The sequence below is a fragment of the Chiroxiphia lanceolata genome, chromosome 7 (genome assembly GCF_009829145.1).
Source record: "Chiroxiphia lanceolata isolate bChiLan1 chromosome 7, bChiLan1.pri, whole genome shotgun sequence".
Classification (NCBI taxonomy): Eukaryota; Metazoa; Chordata; class Aves; order Passeriformes; family Pipridae; genus Chiroxiphia; species Chiroxiphia lanceolata.
The window spans coordinates 29,962,772-29,983,511 of record NC_045643.1 but is presented as its reverse complement, the minus strand read 5'-3'; the positions used below and the strand labels follow the sequence as shown (position 1 = coordinate 29,983,511).

The window sequence follows — 20,740 nt, the reverse complement described above, 5'->3', positions numbered from 1 at the left end:
TTTTCTGTTTCTTTTTACCCTGTTAAGCAGTAAGAAGTGCTTTGGCATAGGATTTTGCTTATAAGAAAGAAATAATCAGAGTTTGAGGCATGGAGCTTGTCTGTGCTCGTAACTTATTGCAAGAGAAGTGAGCATGTGGATCCCAGGTACTATTTTCCAAGTGCATAATAAGCATGCCTTGGGATGGGGTCACCTCTTCCACTTTAATAACAGGTTATATGGCACCCTCCATTTAATTTGCACTGAAGGTGTTGGTATAGAAAACTAGCAGGGGATAGCTGGTGTGCTGTCAGTTCCCATGTCAGCTTATTTAGTGGTAACTTCCTTGTGTCAGATATTTATGACTTAAAGGAAGAACGCTGCCAGTCCAGAAATCTCCTCCCAGCCTGAAGAGGAAATACAACACAGCTTGAATCTATCATTTGCCACTTGCCACCATGACGTCAGCTCAGGGCTGAACTTTCTACCTGTGGCTGGGACCTTAAATGAGCTGACGCCAGAGGAGAAAAGCACTTTCTCTAAGGTTTAGCAGCAAGGAGCAGCAGCAACAGAAGCAGCAATGAGACGCCGTGTATTCCTCGCTGTGTTGCTCAGCCTGGTGTTGGGCCTTTTGAAAGGTAAGAAACACTATCTTCTGTTTTGGGATTTATGAGAGCAACTATTGTGTGGCAGTGAATGGGTTGCTTAGTACTTTCAGCAGCTGCTGAGAAGTCAGTGGTGATACACAATTCAGCATGTCTAGATTTTGATTAATTAATGATGAAAGATGTCACTGCAAGCCAACAGTTTTCCTTGTTCACAGAACAATTCAAAATCACTGGTGCCTGTGATTAACCTAATTTAGCCTATTCCAAGAGCAGTTTGCAGGACTTCCACACTAAACCCAGGTAATTCAAGCTCTGTTACAGTCATAACAAAAGGTGCAACTGTTCCACCCCAGTACCCTTCCGGCCAGAGGCTCCTTGTCTGGAAAGCAGTGCCACCTGAACTGACTTGCAGAGCTTTCGTTCCCTCCTGTTGAAATAAATTAATGGAAACATCACCACTAGCTTGCAAAAGGCTTGTATCGTGGTCTGTTCAAACTAAAGGGCAGGTATCATTCCTTAAGCCACTTACTACTTTTTCTGGCATTGTGACGAACTTGGTTGTTGTGGGTCAGAGCCTCCACCCAAACTTGCCTTTCCCTGATACTCAGATATGAGGGGGTGAAGGCATCAGCAGGAGTAGAATGAAAGCAACTATATGAAGAGTTTTGTGGCAACTTGAAGCTGTGAGAGGACAGGAATTCCCAGGTAATACAAAGATAAAATTACAGAGATATGAGCCAAATTAAGACCTGTTAAGCTTGCAATTGGTGACAGATGGTTGTGGGGCTCTGTTGACTACTGTGAGTGAACATATGTATTTCCAGCAACATCTACAATATGCTACAGACCAATTTTCAGCTATAAATCATGAGCATAGAAGTCTTCAGGACTGTTGGTTGGTTTTCTGTTTGGAGGCTTGTAGGTAAGAGCAAGATGTGAAAAATCTTAACCCAGGAGTTACTGAAAGCAATGTATTCCACTTTCTTCAACAGACTTTGCATCAGAATGGGTTAGCCCAGAAACTTTTTTCTTTCTAAGCAAACATTGTTAAAAACCTTGCAGGATGTGTCCATTTGAATAGTACTGGCAATGGCCCTGCCCTGCTCAGCAGCCAGATGTCTCTGCTGTTCCATAACCTTGGTCCTAACATCCATTTCTTTATTGCCGCAGTAAATGCTTAAGTCCATTAACATATCCTGTTTCATTACATAGAAAGTTAGGTCTAGGTACACAGAGCCATAAATTAGCCATCTTTGCTCAGGTTACCTTTGACAAGTTCATCAGAAAGGTTCAATTGTAGCTCATGTGCTCTGCTGTCACCACGGATGCTGTTCTTCCTGAGTCCAAAGGGTACTCCTGGGCAACTGTTAGCCAGAGCCTTTTGAGACTAACAGTCATTGTAAAAAAAATGGCTAGTTGTGTAAGGGGTTGTTGCCCCAGCATCCATGGCTTGTGGCTAACATAGATTCATATTATATCATGGTTATAGGAAAAAGTACATTTCTTTACATTGACTGGGAACACATAATGCTGTATACAGAACTCAGTGACCAGTGGAGGCAGAAGCATTGGCAGAGAACTGGTACAATTGCTCATGTTTTCCCTTCATGTAGAGGAGACAAATGGATTACTTGTCTTTTTCACATGCCTTTTCTACATGAGCTTTATTGACTAGGAGAAAAAGGTTTAAAAGATTTTCCTCACTTTAGATTTTCAAAGCACTACAAAGCTCCAGAAAAGTGTGGTCTATTTTTCAAATGTCTACTGAGATTTGCAATATTTTTTAATATATCAGCTTGAAGAGTGTGATAGTGACACAGATTTTAGCCACAAATACATTAGTCCCCCAGCTGCATGCTATTAATATTTTAGATTAAATTACGATTGCAGCAGCATAACTCAGAGTAAATAACTTTATTCCTAAAATATATTAACTAATTCATATTAAAGTTAGATCATATGATCCAAACTGGCCATTTGTAAGTATCACACATTTATCACTAAGGCTGGTTTATTATTTGTTTTCCTTACTTCTAAGAAGAACACCCCAAACCAACTAACCAACCAACCAACCAAAAAAACACCCCAAAACCCCAAACCCCCAACACATTTATTTCAAGAGCTGAGAATTACACAGTTTAAATAAATTAAAAACAAACAAACAAACTTTAAAATAAATATCTGAAATACTTTGGAAGAGTAAACACAATGATGGAATGCTGAAACCAAAGTGTGAGTAAATTATTTTACCTGTTGTCTGGTATCACCCAGGTTTCTCTTTATTCAGAAAGAATTATAAAAGGAAGGAAAAGAAAAAAAATAATGAATACTGTCATAACTGCATGGAATTGTGATTCAGGAAAAAGGGTCTTGATACCACTGATGATAATGTAGCAGAACAAGCATTCGTTGAACAGAAATTGTCTGCTTTCAGCGTCCACATAAATTTGCACAAGAGCAGGTGCTAGCAAAGGCCGTCATCCTTCCACTGCTCTGAAACAGTCTACAGAGAGTGTTCAATGGTGCTCCAGTAGTGCTCAGCCCAGGGGTCACTTCCTAGTGAATGGGATGCCCCAGACCTTGCTCTGACAGTCTGCACTGCAGGGAGAAATGTGTGTGCCTACAACTCATGTAGAGGAGAAAGGCAGGGAGAGTTTAAACCTGCGATTTGTAATAAGGATTCCAATGGCAGGGTCAGAGAAAATGACTGTGAGAGAAAAAGTAACACAATGATGCATGAGGCCAGGGGAAAGCCCAAAGGCAAGGTAAGGCTACCCAGAGTTCTAGCCGTTTAGCCCCAGACAGGACCCCTTGCAGGTATCTGCCTCCTAAGCTGTCCTGCATGCACAGAGTTCCCCAGTGCTGCAAACTCTCTTCTTTTCCCTTCATCAGAAACCACTGCTGCCTCAGAAGGAGAAGAATCAACAACTGTGCCAACAACCTCAAAAACTCTAGGTAAGGAGAAAAACTGTCAGACAGAAACTTCTGGGTACAGATTGGAGTAATCAAGTCCAACAGATCTCTGCAGTCCCCATAGAGATGTGTTCCTTTGCCTAACTTTCCCTGAGATCCTCTCCCAGGGGAGACAAAGATGCCCAAATTAAGGTTGTGAATACCCTCCATGCTTCCCTCTCCCTATTGCAGCTCTTTGCTGCAAGGAGAAAGTGTTGGGGAAGATATGAGATGCTTTCCTGCTTGGTGCCTTTACCTCCTACACCAGGCCTGGCTGCAAGAGGATCCCTGCATAGACATGCCCAGGGCAGCCCCTGCCAGCGCCCCGAAGGCAGTTGTGCCTGAGGTTGGTTGGAGCACGGGCAGGGAGGGAGCTGGGCCACACAGCAGCACAGGGCTGAGCCCAGGGACCGGGTTTGGGGACCAGGGAGCAGTCCCTCCCTGTCATCCTCCATCCTGGCCAAGCTGCCTGTCCCAGTGTGGTGCTGAGTAGCCCCATCCAGGTAGGTCGAAGCTCCTGCTGGAGTCACGCAGAGGAGGGGCAGCCTCCCCAGTCCCTCAGCTCTTCCTGCACGGAGAGACTTGGAGGATTGCATCCTTCCTGCCAGAATCTTATTTTCCCATCACGATTGCCCAGCATTGTCAATGACCCTGTGCCTCCAACTTTCAGAGGAAGGATCCTGGGGAGAAGGCTGCTATGGGGAGAAGAGGGTGTGAAGGATGCACGAGCCTGATGCCCCAACTTGAGCTGATCTGACAGATGCTCCCAGACGTGTGGTTCTTCCTTGGGAAGCTGGACGGAGCTTTCCTGCCAGGGGGAACACATGTGTAGCTATGGCTGCGACAGTGGGGGCCAAGGAGTACAGCTAGGCTGGAGGCAATGCAGTGCTCGTGTGGGGCATGTGTTCAAGCCCTGGGTTTTGGGAGACAAAGGGTCATGGACAGAATCACAGAATCAACTAGGCTTGAAAAGACATCTGAGATCATTGAGTGCAACCTTTGACCTAAAACTACCTTATCTGCCAGACCATGGCACCAAGTACCACATCCAGTCTCTTGCTGAATCCCTCCAGGGACAGTGACTCTACCACCTACCTGGAAAGCCCATTCCAGTGCCCAATCACTTTCTCTGTTAAGAACTTAACAGAAGAAGTGCTCACAGCTTGTCCTGCACGCACAGAGTTCCCCAAAGCTTTTCCAACAGGCAATGCTAAGCAGTGTTGCCATGTTTCTTCTCTTCTCTTCCTCAGGAAGCGAGAATGAAACTGAAGCAACGACTGCCCCATCAGTGAATACAACCACAGATACTACAGGTAAGGAGCAATCTCTTCAGGCAGCCCCTTGTGGGCACAGATTGGAGGAAATTAATTGCAAGGAGCTCTGCAGTGCCCGCAGAGAGGGATGAGTGCCTGTGCCCAGGTTTCCCTGAGATCCTCTCCTAAGGGAGTCAAAGTTGCCAAGATCAAGGCCGTGAATACCCTCGACCCTCCCCCATTTCCCTGCTGCTCTTTGTCTCAAGGATCAAGTGTTGGGGAGGATTTGAAAAGGCTACTCTTTTCCTGCTTGCTGCTTTTGCCTTCTGCACCAGACCTGGCTGCAAGAGCATCCCTGCAAAGACATGCCCAGGGCAGTCCCTGCCAGCGCCCCGAAGGCAGTTGTGCCTGAGGTTGGTTGGAGCACGGGCAGGGAGGGAGCTGGGCCACACAGCAGCACAGGGCTGAGCCCAGGGACCGGGTTTGGGGACCAGGGAGCAGTCCCTCCCTGTCATCCTCCATCCTGGCCAAGCTGCCTGTCCCAGTGTGGAGCTGGGAAGCCCCACCCAGGTGGGTTGAAGCTCCTGCTGGGGTCACGCAGCGGAGGGGCAGCCTCCCCAGTCCTTCAGCTCTTCCTGCATGGGGGACTTGGAGGATTGCAACCTTGCTGCCAGAATCTTATTTTCCCATCACGATTGCCCAGCACCATCAATGACCCTGTGCCTCCAACTTTCAGAGGAATGTTCTTGAGGAGAAGGCCTCTTTTTGTAGCAGAGGGTGTGCTGACTGTATGAGCTTGATGGCCCAGATTGAGCTGCTCTGACAGATGCTCCTGGCTGTATGGTGCTTCCACGGGCAGGTGGAAGGAGCTTTCCTGCCAGGGGGAACACGTGTGTCGTTGTGGCTGAGACAGCTGTAGCCAGGGAGCACAGCTAAGCTGGGGGCAATGCAGTGCCTGTGTGGGGCATATGTTCAGACCCTGAGCTTTGGGGGATAAGGGGTCGCAGACACATCAGACGACACAGGGATCACATGAAGGGATGCCCAAGGCAGGGCAAGGCTGCTGAAGGCTTTGGCTGCTCTGCCCCTTCTGGCTCCTCCACCACCTACGTGCTCACAGCCTATCCTGCACGCACAGAGTCCCCCAAAGCTTTTCCAATAGACAATGCTAAGCAGTGCTGCCATGTTTCTTCTTTTCTCTTCATCAGGAAGCGGGAATGAAACTGAAGCAACGACTGCCCCATCAGTGAATACAACCACAGATACTACAGGTAAGGAGCAATCTCTTCAGGCAGCCCCTTGTGGGCACAGATTGGAGAAAATGAATTGCAGGGAGCTCTGCATGCCCCCAGAGAGGGATGAGTGCCTGTGCCCAGGTTTTCCTGAGATCCTCTCCCAGGGGAGTCAAAGTTGCCCAGATCAAGGCCGCGAATACCCTCGACCCTCCCCCATTTCCCTGCTGCTCTTTGTCTCAAGGAGCAAGTGTTGAGGAAGTTTTGAGAAGGCTGCTCTTTTCCTGCTTGCTGCTTTTGCCTTCTGCACCAGGCCTGGCTGCAAGAGCATCCCTGCATAGACATGCCCAGGGCAGCCCCTGCCAGCGCCCCGAAGGCAGTTGTGCCTGAGGTTGGTTGGAGCACGGGCAGGGAGGGAGCTGGGCCACACAGCAGCACAGGGCTGAGCCCAGGGACCGGTTTTGGGGACCAGGGAGCAGTCCCTCCCTGTCATCCTCCATCCTGGCCAAGCTGCCTGTCCCAGTGTGGAGCTGGGAAGCCCCATCCAGGTGGGTTGAAACTCCTGCTGGGGTCACGCAGAGGAGGGGCAGCCTCCCCAGTCCCTCAGCTCTTCCTATATGGGGGGCTTGGAGGATTGCATCCCTCCTGCCAGAATCTTATTTTCCCATCTTGATTGCCCAGCATTGTCAATGACCCCATGTCTCCAACTTTCAGAGGAATGATCTTAGGGAGATTTCCCCTTTTGTAGTGGAGGGTGCGCTGGCTGTAAGAGGTTCATGGCCCAGCTTGAGCTGCTCTGACAGATGCTCCTGGCTGTATGGTGCTTCCACAGGCAGGTGGAGGGAGCTTTCCTGTCAGGGGGAATACGTGTGTCGTTGTGCCCAAGACAGCTGTGGCCATGGAGCACAGCTAAGCTGGGGGCAATGCAGTACCCGTGTGGGGCAGGTGTTGAAGCCCTGAGCTTTGGGGAACAAGGGGTCACGGATACATCAGATGACACAGGGATCACATGAAAGGATGCCCAAGGCTGGACAAGGCTGCTGAGGCCTTTGACTGCTCAGCCCCTCATGGCTCCCCCACCACCTACGTGCTCACAGCCTATCCTGCACGCACAGAGTTCCCCAAAGCTTTTCCAACAGACAATGCTAAGCAGTGCTGCCATGTTTCTTCTTTTCTCTTCATCAGGAAGCGGGAATGAAACTGAAGCAACGACTGCCCCATCAGTGAATACAACCACAGATACTACAGGTAAGGAGCAATCTCTTCAGACAGCCCCTTGTGGGCACAGATTGGAGGAAGTGAATTGCAGGGAGCTCTGCAGTGCCCGCAGAGAGGGATGAGTGCCTGTGCCCAGGTTTCCCTGAGATCCTCTCCCAGGGGAGTCAAAGTTGCCCAGATCAAGGCCGTGAATACCCTCGATTCGCCCCATTTTCTGGCTGCTCTTTGTCTCAAGGATCAAGTGTTGGGGAAGATTTGAAAAGGCTACTCTTTTCCTGCTTGCTGCTTTTGCCTCCTGCCCCAGGCCTGGCTGCAAGAGGATCCCTGCAAAGACATGCCCAGGGCAGCCCCTGCCAGCGCCCCGAAGGCAGTTGTGCCTGAGGTTGGTTGGAGCACGGGCAGGGAGGGAGCTGGGCCACACAGCAGCACAGGGCTGAGCCCAGGGACCGGGTTTGGGGACCAGGGAGCAGTCCCTCCCTGTCATCCTCCATCCTGGCCAAGCTGCCTGTCCCAGTGTGGAGTTGGGAAGCCCCATCCAGGTGGGCCAAAGCTCCTGCTGGAATCACACAGAGGAGGGGCAACCTCCCCAGTCCCTCAGCTCTTCCTGCATAGGGGGCTTGGGGGATTGCATCCCTCCTGCCAGAATCTTATTTTCCCATCACGATTGCCCAGCATTGTCAATGATCCCGTGCCTCCAACTTTCAGAGCAATGATCCTGGGGGGATTTCCCCTTTCGTTATGCAGGGATGCCCAAGGCAGGGCAAGGCTGCTGAGGGCTTTGGCTGCTCAGCCCCTCATGGCTCCCCCACCACCTACGTGCTCACAGCTTGTCCTGCACGCACAGAGTTTCCCAAAGCTTTTCCAACAGACACTGTTAAGCAGTGCTGCCATGTTTCTTCTTTTCATCAGGAAGTGGGAATGAAACTGAAGCAACGACTGCCCCATCAGTGAATACAACCACAGATACTACAGGTAAGGAGCAATCTCTTCAGACAGCCCCTTGTGGGCACAGATTGGAGGAAGTGAATTGCAGGGAGCTCTGCAGTGCCCGCAGAGAGGGATGAGTACCTGTGCCCAGACGTGTGGTTCTTCCTTGGGAAGCTGGACGGAGCTTTCTTGCCAGGGGGAACACGTGTGTAGCTATGGCTGCGACAGTGGGGGCCAAGGAGTACAGCTAGGCTGGAGGCAATGCAGTGCCCGTGTGGGGCATGTGTTCAAGCCCTGGGCTTTGGGAGACAAAGGGTCATGGACAGAATCACAGAATCAACTAGGCTTGAAAAGACATCTGAGATCATTGGGTGCAACCTTTGACCTAAAACTACCTTATCTGCCAGACCATGGCACCAAGTGCCACATCCAGTCACTTGCTGAATCCCTCCAGGGACAGTGACTCTACCACCTACCTGGAAAGCCCATTCCAGTGCCCAATCACTTTCTCTGTTAAGAACTTAACAGAAGAAGTGCTCATAGCTTGTCCTGCACGCACAGAGTTCCCCAAAGCTTTTCCAACAGGCAATGCTAAGCAGTGTTGCCATGTTTCTTCTCTTCTCTTCCTCAGGAAGCGAGAATGAAACTGAAGCAACGACTGCCCCATCAGTGAATACAACCACAGATACTACAGGTAAGGAGCAATCCCTTCAGACAGCCCCTTGTGGACAGAGATTGGAGGAAGTGAATTGCAGGGAGCTCTGCAGTGCCCGCAGAGAGGGATGAGTGCCTGTGCCCAGGTTTCCCTGAGATCCTCTCCCAGGGGAGTCAAAGTTGCCCAGATCAAGGCCGTGAATACCCTCGATTCGCCCCATTTCCTGGCTGCTCTTTGTCTCAAGGATCAAGTGTTGGGGAAGATTTGAAAAGGCTACTCTTTTCCTGCTTGCTGCTTTTGCCTCCTGCCCCAGGCCTGGCTGCAAGAGGATCCCTGCAAAGACATGCCCAGGGCAGTCCCTGCCAGCGCCCCGAAGGCAGTTGTGCCTGAGGTTGGTTGGAGCACGGGCAGGGAGGGAGCTGGGCCACACAGCAGCACAGGGCTGAGCCCAGGGACCGGGTTTGGGGACCAGGGAGCAGTCCCTCCCTGTCATCCTCCATCCTGGCCAAGCTGCCTGTCCCAGTGTGGAGTTGGGAAGGCCCATCCAGGTGGGTTGAAGCTCCTGCTGGAATCACGCAGAGGAGGGGCAGCCTCCCCAGTCCCTCAGCTCTTCCTGCATGTAGCTTGGAGGATTGCAACCTTCCTGATAACTTCCCGTTTTCCCATCATGATTGCCCAGCATCATCATCAGCGTTGTGCCTCCAACTTTCAGAGGAATGTTCTTGAGGAATATTTTTGGGGAGAAGGCCTCTTTTTGTAGCAGAGGGTGTGCTGGCTGTATGAGCTTGATGGACCTGCTTGAGCTGCTCTGACACATGCTCCCGAACATGTGGTGCTTCCTTGGGAAGCTGGAGGAAGCTTTCCTGCCAGGGGGAATACGTGTGTGGTTGTGGCCAAGACAGCTGTGGCCACGGAGCACAGCTAAGCTGGGGGAAACGCAGCGCCCGTGTAGGGCACATGTTCAAGCCCTGAGCTTTGGGGAAAAAGTGGTCATGGACACATCAGATGACACAGGCATCACGTGAAAGGATGCCCAAGGCTGGGCAAGGCTGCTGAGGGCTTTGGCTGCTCAGCCCCTCATGGCTCCCCCACCACCTACATGCTCACGGCTTGTCCTGCACGCACAGAGTTCCCCAAAGCTTTTCCAATAGACAATGCTAAGCAGTGCTGCCATGTTTCTTCTTTTCTCTTCATCAGGAAGCGGGAATGAAACTGAAGCAACGACTGCCCCATCAGTGAATACAACCACAGATACTACAGGTAAGGAGCAATCTCTTCAGACAGCCCCTTGTGGGTACAGATTGGAGGAAATTAATTGCAGGGAGCTCTGCAGTGCCCGCAGAGAGGGATGAGTGCCTGTGCCCAGGTTTCCCTGAGATCCTCTCCCAGGGGAGTCAAAGTTGCCCAGATCTAGGCCGTGAATACCCTCGATTCGCCCCATTTTCTGGCTGCTCTTTGTCTCAAGGATCAAGTGTTGGGGAAGATTTGAAAAGGCTACTCTTTTCCTGCTTGCTGCTTTTGCCTCCTGTCCCAGGCCTGGCTGCAAGAGAATCCCTGCAAAGACATGCCCAGGGCAGTCCCTGCCAGCACCCTGAAGGCAGTTGTGCCTGAGGTTGGTTGGAGCACGGGCAGGGAGGGAGCTGGGCCACACAGCAGCACAGGGCTGAGCCCAGGGACCGGTTTTGGGGACCAGGGAGCAGTCCCTCCCTGTCATCCTCCATCCTGGCCAAGCTGCCTGTCCCAGTGTGGAGTTGGGAAGGCCCATCCAGGTGGGCCAAAGCTCCTGCTGGAATCACACAGAGGAGGGGCAACCTCCCCAGTCCCTCAGCTCTTCCTGCATAGGGGGCTTGGGGGATTGCATCCCTCCTGCCAGAATCTTATTTTCCCATCACGATTGCCCAGCATTGTCAATGATCTCGTGCCTCCAACTTTCAGAGCAATGATCCTGGGGAGATTTCCCCTTTTGGTATGCAGGGATGCCCAAGGCAGGGCAAGGCTGCTGAGGGCTTTGGCTGCTCAACCCCTCATGGCTCCCCCACTGCCTACGTGCTCACAGCTTGTCCTGCACGCACAGAGTTCCCCAAAGCTTTTCCAATAGACAATGCTAAGCAGTGCTGCCATGTTTCTTCTTTTCTCTTCATCAGGAAGCGGGAATGAAACTGAAGCAACGACTGCCCCATCAGTGAATACAACCACAAATACTACAGGTAAGGAGCAGTCTCTTCAGACAGCCTCTTCTGGGCACAGATTGGAGGAAGTGAATTGCAGGGAGCTCTGCAGTGCCCCCAGAGAGGGATGAGTGCCTGTGCCCAGGTTTCCCCTGCGATCTTCTCCCAGGGGAGTCAAAGTTGCCCAGATCAAGGCTGTGAATATGCAGGCTGCCGATTTCCTGCTTACTGCCCTTGCCTCCTGCCCCAGGCCTGGCTGCAAGATCATCTCTGCAAAGACATGGGCAGGGCAGCCCCTGCCAGGGCCCTTCAGTGAGTTGTTCCCCTATGGGGAGTGGAGGGTGTGCAGGCTGTATGAGGCTGATGGCCCAGCTCAAGCTGCTCTGACAGATGCTCCTGAAGTTGAGGTGCTTCCTTGGGAAGCTGGAGGGAGCTTTCCTGCCACGGGGAATACGTGTGTCGTCGTGGCCAAGACAGCTGTGGCCACGGAGCACAGCTAAGCTGGGGACAATGCAGTACCCGTGTGGGGCACGTGTTCAAGCCCTGACGTTTGGGGAACAAGGGGTCAGGGACATATCAGACCGCACAGGCATCACATGAAGGGATGCTCAAGGCAAGGCAAGGCTGCTGAGGGCTTTGGCAGCTCAGCCCCTCATGGCTCCCCCACCACCTATGTGCTCACAGCTTGCCCTGCGCACACAGACTTTCTCAAAGCTTTTCCAACAGACAATGCTAAGCAGTGTTGCCATGTTTCTTCTTTTCTCTTCATCAGGAAGCGGGAATGAAACTGAAGCAACGACTGCCCCATCAGTGAATACAACCACAGACACTACAGGTAAGGAGCAATCTCTTCAGACAGCCCCTTGTGGGCACAGATTGGAGGAAGTGAATTGCAGGGAGCTCTGCAGTGCCCGCAGAGAGGGATGAGTACCTGTGCCCAGACGTGTGGTTCTTCCTTGGGAAGCTGGACGGAGCTTTCCTGCCAGGGGGAACACGTGTGTAGCTATGGCTGCGACAGTGGGGGCCAAGGAGTACAGCTAGGCTGGAGGCAATGCAGTGCTCGTGTGGGGCATGTGTTCAAGCCCTGGGTTTTGGGAGACAAAGGGTCATGGACAGAATCACAGAATCAACTAGGCTGGAAAAGACATCTGAGATCATTGAGTGCAACCTTTGACCTAAAACTACCTTATCTGCCAGACCATGGCACCAAGTGCCACATCCAGTCACTTGCTGAATCCCTCCAGGGACAGTGACTCTACCACCTACCTGGAAAGCCCATTCCAGTGCCCAATCACTTTCTCTGTTAAGAACTTAACAGAAGAAGTGCTCATAGCTTGTCCTGCACGCACAGAGTTCCCAAAAGCTTTTCCAACAGACAATGCTAAACAGTGTTGCCATGTTTCTTCTCTTCTCTTCCTCAGGAAGCGAGAATGAAACTGAAGCAACGACTGCCCCATCAGTGAATACAACCACAGATACTACAGGTAAGGAGCAATCTCTTCAGGCAGCCCCTTGTGGACAGAGATTGGAGGAAGTGAATTGCAGGGAGCTCTGCAGTGCCCGCAGAGAGGGATGAGTGCCTGTGCCCAGGTTTCCCTGAGATCCTCTCCCAGGGGAGTCAAAGTTGCCCAGATCAAGGCCGTGAATACCCTCGATTCGCCCCATTTCCTGGCTGCTCTTTGTCTCAAGGATCAAGTGTTGGGGAGGATTTGAAAAGGCTACTCTTTTCCTGCTTGCTGCTTTTGCCTCCTGCCCCAGGCCTGGCTGCAAGAGGATCCCTGCAAAGACATGCCCAGGGCAGTCCCTGCCAGCGCCCCGAAGGCAGTTGTGCCTGAGGTTGGTTGGAGCACGGGCAGGGAGGGAGCTGGGCCACACAGCAGCACAGGGCTGAGCCCAGGGACCGGGTTTGGGGACCAGGGAGCAGTCCCTCCCTGTCATCCTCCATCCTGGCCAAGCTGCCTGTCCCAGTGTGGAGTTGGGAAGTCCCATCCAGGTGGGTTGAAGCTCCTGCTGGGGTCACGCAGAGGAGGGGCAGCCTCCCCAGTCCCTCAGCTCTTCCTGCATGTAGCTTGGAGGATTGCAACCTTCCTGATAACTTCCCGTTTTCCCATCATGATTGCCCAGCATCATCATCAGCGTTGTGCCTCCAACTTTCAGAGGAATGTTCTTGAGGAATATTTTTGGGGAGAAGGCCTCTTTTTGTAGCAGAGGGTGTGCTGGCTGTATGAGCTTGATGGACCTGCTTGAGCTGCTCTGACACATGCTCCCGAACATGTGGTGCTTCCTTGGGAAGCTGGAGGAAGCTTTCCTGCCAGGGGGAATACGTGTGTGGTTGTGGCCAAGACAGCTGTGGCCACGGAGCACAGCTAAGCTGGGGGAAACGCAGCGCCCGTGTAGGGCACATGTTCAAGCCCTGAGCTTTGGGGAAAAAGTGGTCACGGATACATCAGATGACACAGGCATCACGTGAAAGGATGCCCAAGGCTGGGCAAGGCTGCTGAGGGCTTTGGCAGCTCAGCCCCTCATGGCTCCCCCACCACCTATGTGCTCACAGCTTGCCCTGCGCACACAGACTTTCTCAAAGCTTTTCCAACAGACAATGCTAAGCAGTGTTGCCATGTTTCTTCTTTTCTCTTCATCAGGAAGCGGGAATGAAACTGAAGCAACGACTGCCCCATCAGTGAATACAACCACAGATACTACAGGTAAGGAGCAATCTCTTCAGACAGCGTCTTCTGGGCACAGATTGGAGGAAGTGAATTGCAGGGAGCTCTGCAGTGTCCCCAGAGAGGGATGAGTGCCTGTGCCCAGGTTTCCCTGAGATCCTCTCCCAGGGGAGTCAAAGTTGCCCAGATCTAGGCCGTGAATACCCTCGATTCGCCCCATTTCCTGGCTGCTCTTTGTCTCAAGGATCAAGTGTTGGGGAAGATTTGAAAAAGCTACTCTTTTCCTGCTTGCTGCTTTTGCCTCCTGCACCAGACCTGGCTGCAAGAGGATCCCTGCAAAGACATGCCCAGGGCAGTCCCTGCCAGCGCCCTGAAGGCAGTTGTGCCTGAGGTTGGTTGGAGCACGGGCAGGGAGGGAGCTGGGCCACACAGCAGCACAGGGCTGAGCCCAGGGACCGGTTTTGGGGACCAGGGAGCAGTCCCTCCCTGTCATCCTCCATCCTGGCCAAGCTGCCTGTCCCAGTGTGGAGTTGGGAAGCCCCATCCAGGTGGGTTGAAGCTCCTGCTGGGGTCACGCAGCGGAGGGGCAGCCTCCCCAGTCCCTCAGCTCTTCCTGCATGGAGGGCTTGGGGGATTGCATCCTTCCTGCCAGATTCCCATTTTCCCATCTTGATTGCCCAGCATCGTCAACAACCTTGTGCCTCCAACTTTCAGAGGAATGTTCTTGAGGCATGTTCTTGGGGAGGAGGCCTCTTTTTGTAGCGGAGGGTGTGCAGGCTGTATGAGCTTGATGGACCTGCTTGAGCTGCTCTGACAGAAGCTTCTGGCTGTATGGTACTTCCTTAAGAAGCTGGAGGGAGCTTTCCTGTCAGGGGGAATACATGTGTGGTTGTGGCCAAGACAGCTGTGGCCACGGAGCACAGCCAAGCTGGGGGCAATGCAGTACCCGTGTGGGGCAGGTGTTCAAGCCCTGAGCTTTGGGGGACAAGGGGTCAAGGACACACATCAGACAACATAGGCATCACATGAAGGGATGCCCCAGGCAGGGCAAGGCTGCTGAGGGCTTTAGCTGCTTAGCCCCTCATGGCTCCCTCACTACCTACGTGCTCACAGCTTGTCCTGCACGCACAGAGTTCCCCAAAGCTTTTCCAACAGACAATGTTAAGCTGTGCTGCCATGTTTCTTCTTTTCTCTTCATCAGGAAACGGGAATGAAACTGAAGCAACGACTGCCCCATCAGTGAATACAACCACAGATACTACAGGTAAGGAGCAATCTCTTCAGACAGCCCCTTGTGGACAGAGATTGGAGGAAGTGAATTGCAGGGAGCTCTGTAATGCCCGCAGAGAGGGATGAGTGCCTGTGCCCAGGTTTCCCTGAGATCCTCTCCCAGGGGAGTCAAAGTTGCCCAGATCACGGCCGTGAATACCCTCGATTCGCCCCATTTTCTGGCTGCTCTTTGTCACAAGGATCAAGTGTTGGGGAAGATTTGAAAAGGCTACTCTTTTCCTGCTTGCTGCTTTTGCCTCCTGCACCAGATCTGGCTGCAAGAGGATCCCTGCAAAGACATGCCCAGGGCAGCCCCTGCCAGCGCCCTGAAGGCAGTTGTGCCTGAGGTTGGTTGGAGCACGGGCAGGGAGGGAGCTGGGCCACACAGCAGCACAGGGCTGAGCCCAGGGACCGGGTTTGGGGACCAGGGAGCAGTCCCTCCCTGTCATCCTCCATCCTGGCCAAGCTGCCTGTCCCAGTGTGGAGTTGGGAAGGCCCATCCAGGTGGGCCAAAGCTCCTGCTGGAATCACACAGAGGAGGGGCAACCTCCCCAGTCCCTCAGCTCTTCCTGCATAGGGGGCTTGGGGGATTGCATCCCTCCTGCCAGAATCTTATTTTCCCATCACGATTGCCCAGCATTGTCAATGATCCCGTGCCTCCAACTTTCAGAGCAGTGATCCTGGGGGGATTTCCCCTTTCGTTATGCAGGGATGCCCAAGGCAGGGCAAGGCTGCTGAGGGCTTTGGCTGCTCAGCCCCTCATGGCTCCCCCACCACCTACGTGCTCACAGCTTGTCCTGCACGCACAGAGTTTCCCAAAGCTTTTCCAACAGACACTGTTAAGCAGTGCTGCCATGTTTCTTCTTTTCATCAGGAAGTGGGAATGAAACTGAAGCAACGACTGCCCCATCAGTGAATACAACCACAGATACTACAGGTAAGGAGCAATCTCTTCAGACAGCCCCTTGTGGGCACAGATTGGAGGAAGTGAATTGCAGGGAGCTCTGCAGTGCCCGCAGAGAGGGATGAGTACCTTTGCCCAGACGTGTGGTTCTTCCTTGGGAAGCTGGACGGAGCTTTCTTGCCAGGGGGAACACGTGTGTAGCTATGGCTGCGACAGTGGGGGCCAAGGAGTACAGCTAGGCTGGAGGCAATGCAGTGCCCGTGTGGGGCATGTGTTCAAGCCCTGGGCTTTGGGAGACAAAGGGTCATGGACAGAATCACAGAATCAACTAGGCTTGAAAAGACATCTGAGATCATTGGGTGCAACCTTTGACCTAAAACTACCTTATCTGCCAGACCATGGCACCAAGTGCCACATCCAGTCACTTGCTGAATCCCTCCAGGGACAGTGACTCTACCACCTACCTGGAAAGCCCATTCCAGTGCCCAATCACTTTCTCTGTTAAGAACTTAACAGAAGAAGTGCTCATAGCTTGTCCTGCACGCACAGAGTTCCCCAAAGCTTTTCCAACAGGCAATGCTAAGCAGTGTTGCCATGTTTCTTCTCTTCTCTTCCTCAGGAAGCGAGAATGAAACTGAAGCAACGACTGCCCCATCAGTGAATACAACCACAGATACTACAGGTAAGGAGCAATCCCTTCAGACAGCCCCTTGTGGACAGAGATTGGAGGAAGTGAATTGCAGGGAGCTCTGCAGTGCCCGCAGAGAGGGATGAGTGCCTGTGCCCAGGTTTCCCTGAGATCCTCTCCCAGGGGAGTCAAAGTTGCCCAGATCAAGGCCGTGAATACCCTCGATTCGCCCCATTTCCTGGCTGCTCTTTGTCTCAAGGATCAAGTGTTGGGGAAGATTTGAAAAGGCTACTCTTTTCCTGCTTGCTGCTTTTGCCTCCTGCCCCAGGCCTGGCTGCAAGAGGATCCCTGCAAAGACATGCCCAGGGCAGTCCCTGCCAGCGCCCCGAAGGCAGTTGTGCCTGAGGTTGGTTGGAGCACGGGCAGGGAGGGAGCTGGGCCACACAGCAGCACAGGGCTGAGCCCAGGGACCGGGTTTGGGGACCAGGGAGCAGTCCCTCCCTGTCATCCTCCATCCTGGCCAAGCTGCCTGTCCCAGTGTGGAGTTGGGAAGGCCCATCCAGGTGGGTTGAAGCTCCTGCTGGAATCACGCAGAGGAGGGGCAGCCTCCCCAGTCCCTCAGCTCTTCCTGCATGTAGCTTGGAGGACTGCAACCTTCCTGATAACTTCCCGTTTTCCCATCATGATTGCCCAGCATCATCATCAGCGTTGTGCCTCCAACTTTCAGAGGAATGTTCTTGAGGAATATTTTTGGGGAGAAGGCCTCTTTTTGTAGCAGAGGGTGTGCTGACTGTATGAGCTTGATGGCCCAGATTGAGCTGCTCTGACAGATGCTCCTGGCTGTATGGTGCTTCCACGGGCAGGTGGAAGGAGCTTTCCTGCCAGGGGGAACACGTGTGTCGTTGTGGCTGAGACAGCTGTAGCCAGGGAGCACAGCTAAGCTGGGGGCAATGCAGTGCCTGTGTAGGGCATATGTTCAGACCCTGAGCTTTGGGGGATAAGGGGTCACAGACACATCAGACGACACAGGGATCACATGAAGGGATGCCCAAGGCAGGGCAAGGCTGCTGAAGGCTTTGGCTGCTCTGCCCCTTCTGGCTCCTCCACCACCTACATGCTCATGGCTTGTCCTGCACGCACAGAGTTCCCCAAAGCTTTTCCAACAGACAATGCTAATCAGTGCTGCCATGTTTCTTCTTTTCTCTTCATCAGGAAGCGGGAATGAAACTGAAGCAACGACTGCCCCATCAGTGAATACAACCACAGATACTACAGGTAAGGAGCAATCTCTTCAGACAGCCCCTTGTGGGTACAGATTGGAGGAAATGAATTGCAGGGAGCTCTGCAGTGCCCGCAGAGAGGGATGAGTGCCTGTGCCCAGGTTTCCCTGAGATCCTCTCCCAGGGGAGTCAAAGTTGCCCAGATCTAGGCCGTGAATACCCTCGATTCGCCCCATTTCCTGGCTGCTCTTTGTCTCAAGGATCAAGTGTTGGGGAAGATTTGAAAAAGCTACTCTTTTCCTGCTTGCTGCTTTTGCCTCCTGTCCCAGGCCTGGCTGCAAGAGAATCCCTGCAAAGACATGCCCAGGGCAGTCCCTGCCAGCACCCTGAAGGCAGTTGTGCCTGAGGTTGGTTGGAGCACGGGCAGGGAGGGAGCTGGGCCACACAGCAGCACAGGGCTGAGCCCAGGGACCGGTTTTGGGGACCAGGGAGCAGTCCCTCCCTGTCATCCTCCATCCTGGCCAAGCTGCCTGTCCCAGTGTGGAGTTGGGAAGCCCCATCCAGGTGGGCCAAAGCTCCTGCTGGAATCACACAGAGGAGGGGCAACCTCCCCAGTCCCTCAGCTCTTCCTGCATAGGGGGCTTGGGGGATTGCATCCCTCCTGCCAGAATCTTATTTTCCCATCACGATTGCCCAGCATTGTCAATGATCCCGTGCCTCCAACTTTCAGAGCAATGATCCTGGGGAGATTTCCCCTTTTGGTATGCAGGGATGCCCAAGGCAGGGCAAGGCTGCTGAGGGCTTTGGCTGCTCAACCCCTCATGGCTCCCCCACTGCCTACGTGCTCACAGCTTGTCCTGCACGCACAGAGTTCCCCAAAGCTTTTCCAATAGACAATGCTAAGCAGTGCTGCCATGTTTCTTCTTTTCTCTTCATCAGGAAGCGGGAATGAAACTGAAGCAACGACTGCCCCATCAGTGAATACAACCACAAATACTACAGGTAAGGAGCAATCTCTTCAGACAGCCTCTTCTGGGCACAGATTGGAGGAAGTGAATTGCAGGGAGCTGTGCAGTGCCCGCAGAGAGGGATGAGTGCCTGTGCCCAGGTTTCCCCTGCGATCTTCTCCCAGGGGAGTCAAAGTTGCCCAGATCAAGGCTGTGAATATGCAGGCTGCCGATTTCCTGCTTACTGCCCTTGCCTCCTGCCCCAGGCCTGGCTGCAAGATCATCTCTGCAAAGACATGGGCAGGGCAGCCCCTGCCAGGGCCCTTCAGTGAGTTGTTCCCCTATGGGGAGTGGAGGGTGTGCAGGCTGTATGAGGCTGATGGCCCAGCTCAAGCTGCTCTGACAGATGCTCCTGAAGTTGAGGTGCTTCCTTGGGAAGCTGGAGGGAGCTTTCCTGCCACGGGGAATACGTGTGTCGTCGTGGCCAAGACAGCTGTGGCCACGGAGCACAGCTAAGCTGGGGACAATGCAGTACCCGTGTGGGGCACGTGTTCAAGCCCTGACGTTTGGGGAACAAGGGGTCAGGGACATATCAGACCGCACAGGCATCACATGAAGGGATGCTCAAGGCAAGGCAGGGCTGCTGAGGGCTTTGGCAGCTCAGCCCCTCATGGCTCCCCCACCACCTATGTGCTCACAGCTTGCCCTGCGCACACAGACTTTCTCAAAGCTTTTCCAACAGACAATGCTAAGCAGTGTTGCCATGTTTCTTCTTTTCTCTTCATCAGGAAGCGGGAATGAAACTGAAGCAACGACTGCCCCATCAATGAATACAACCACAGATACTACAGGTAAGGAGCAATCTCTTCAGACAGCGTCTTCTGGGCACAGATTGGAGGAAGTGAATTGCAGGGAGCTCTGCAGTGCCCGCAGAGAGGGATGAGTACCTGTGCCCAGACGTGTGGTTCTTCCTTGGGAAGCTGGACGGAGCTTTCCTGCCAGGGGGAACACGTGTGTAGCTATGGCTGCGACAGTGGAGGCCAAGGAGTACAGCTAGGCTGGAGGCAATGCAGTGCCCGTGTGGGGCATGTGTTCAAGCCCTGGGTTTTGGGAGACAAAGGGTCATGGACAGAATCACAGAATCAACTAGGCTGGAAAAGACATCTGAGATCATTGAGTGCAACCTTTGACCTAAAACTACCTTATCTGCCAGACCATGGCACCAAGTGCCACATCCAGTCTCTTGCTGAATCCCTCCAGGGACAGTGACTCTACCACCTACCTGGAAAGCCCATTCCAGTGCCCAATCACTTTCTCTGTTAAGAACTTAACAGAAGAAGTGCTCATAGCTTGTCCTGCACGCACAGAGTTCCCCAAAGCTTTTCCAACAGGCAATGCTAAGCAGTGTTGCCATGTTTCTTCTCTTCTCTTCCTCAGGAAGCGAGAATGAAACTGAAGCAACGACTGCCCCATCAGTGAATACAACCACAGATACTACAGGTAAGGAGCAATCTCTTCAGGCAGCCCCTTGTGGACAGAGATTGGAGGAAGTGAATTGCAGGGAGCTCTGCAGTGCCCGCAGAGAGGGATGAGTGCCTGTGCCCAGGTTTCCCTGAGATCCTCTCCCAGGGGAGTCAAAGTTGCCCAGATCAAGGCCGTGAATACCCTCGATTCGTCCCATTTCCTGGCTGCTCTTTGTCTCAAGGATCAAGTGTTGGGGAGGATTTGAAAAGGCTACTCTTTTCCTGCTTGCTGCTTTTGCCTCCTGCCCCAGGCCTGGCTGCAAGAGGATCCCTGCAAAGACATGCCCAGGGCAGTCCCTGCCAGCGCCCCGAAGGCAGTTGTGCCTGAGGTTGGTTGGAGCACGGGCAGGGAGGGAGCTGGGCCACACAGCAGCACAGGGCTGAGCCCAGGGACCGGGTTTGGGGACCAGGGAGCAGTCCCTCCCTGTCATCCTCCATCCTGGCCAAGCTGCCTGTCCCAGTGTGGAGTTGGGAAGTCCCATCCAGGTGGGTTGAAGCTCCTGCTGGGGTCACGCAGAGGAGGGGCAGCCTCCCCAGTCCCTCAGCTCTTCCTGCATGTAGCTTGGAGGATTGCAACCTTCCTGATAACTT

The 20,740-nt window shown here is 53.1% G+C and overlaps 1 protein-coding gene across 1 annotated transcript in view; it reads left to right on the top strand.

The window, feature by feature from the left end:
* The first annotated feature begins 481 nt into the window (after positions 1–481).
* MUC13 (mucin 13, cell surface associated) overlaps positions 482–20,740 on the top strand; it is a 35,501-nt gene continuing 15,242 nt past the window's right edge. Inside the window, exons 1-13 of the mRNA XM_032694019.1 lie at positions 482–617; positions 3,480–3,542; positions 4,790–4,852; positions 8,801–8,863; positions 10,022–10,084; positions 10,969–11,031; positions 12,414–12,476; positions 13,635–13,697; positions 15,802–15,864; positions 16,451–16,513; positions 17,672–17,734; positions 18,619–18,681; positions 20,064–20,126. Coding sequence (XP_032549910.1) covers positions 560–617; positions 3,480–3,542; positions 4,790–4,852; positions 8,801–8,863; positions 10,022–10,084; positions 10,969–11,031; positions 12,414–12,476; positions 13,635–13,697; positions 15,802–15,864; positions 16,451–16,513; positions 17,672–17,734; positions 18,619–18,681; positions 20,064–20,126 — 814 coding nt within the window. The 5' untranslated portion in view covers positions 482–559. The remainder of the gene's footprint in view (positions 618–3,479; positions 3,543–4,789; positions 4,853–8,800; positions 8,864–10,021; positions 10,085–10,968; positions 11,032–12,413; positions 12,477–13,634; positions 13,698–15,801; positions 15,865–16,450; positions 16,514–17,671; positions 17,735–18,618; positions 18,682–20,063; positions 20,127–20,740) is intronic.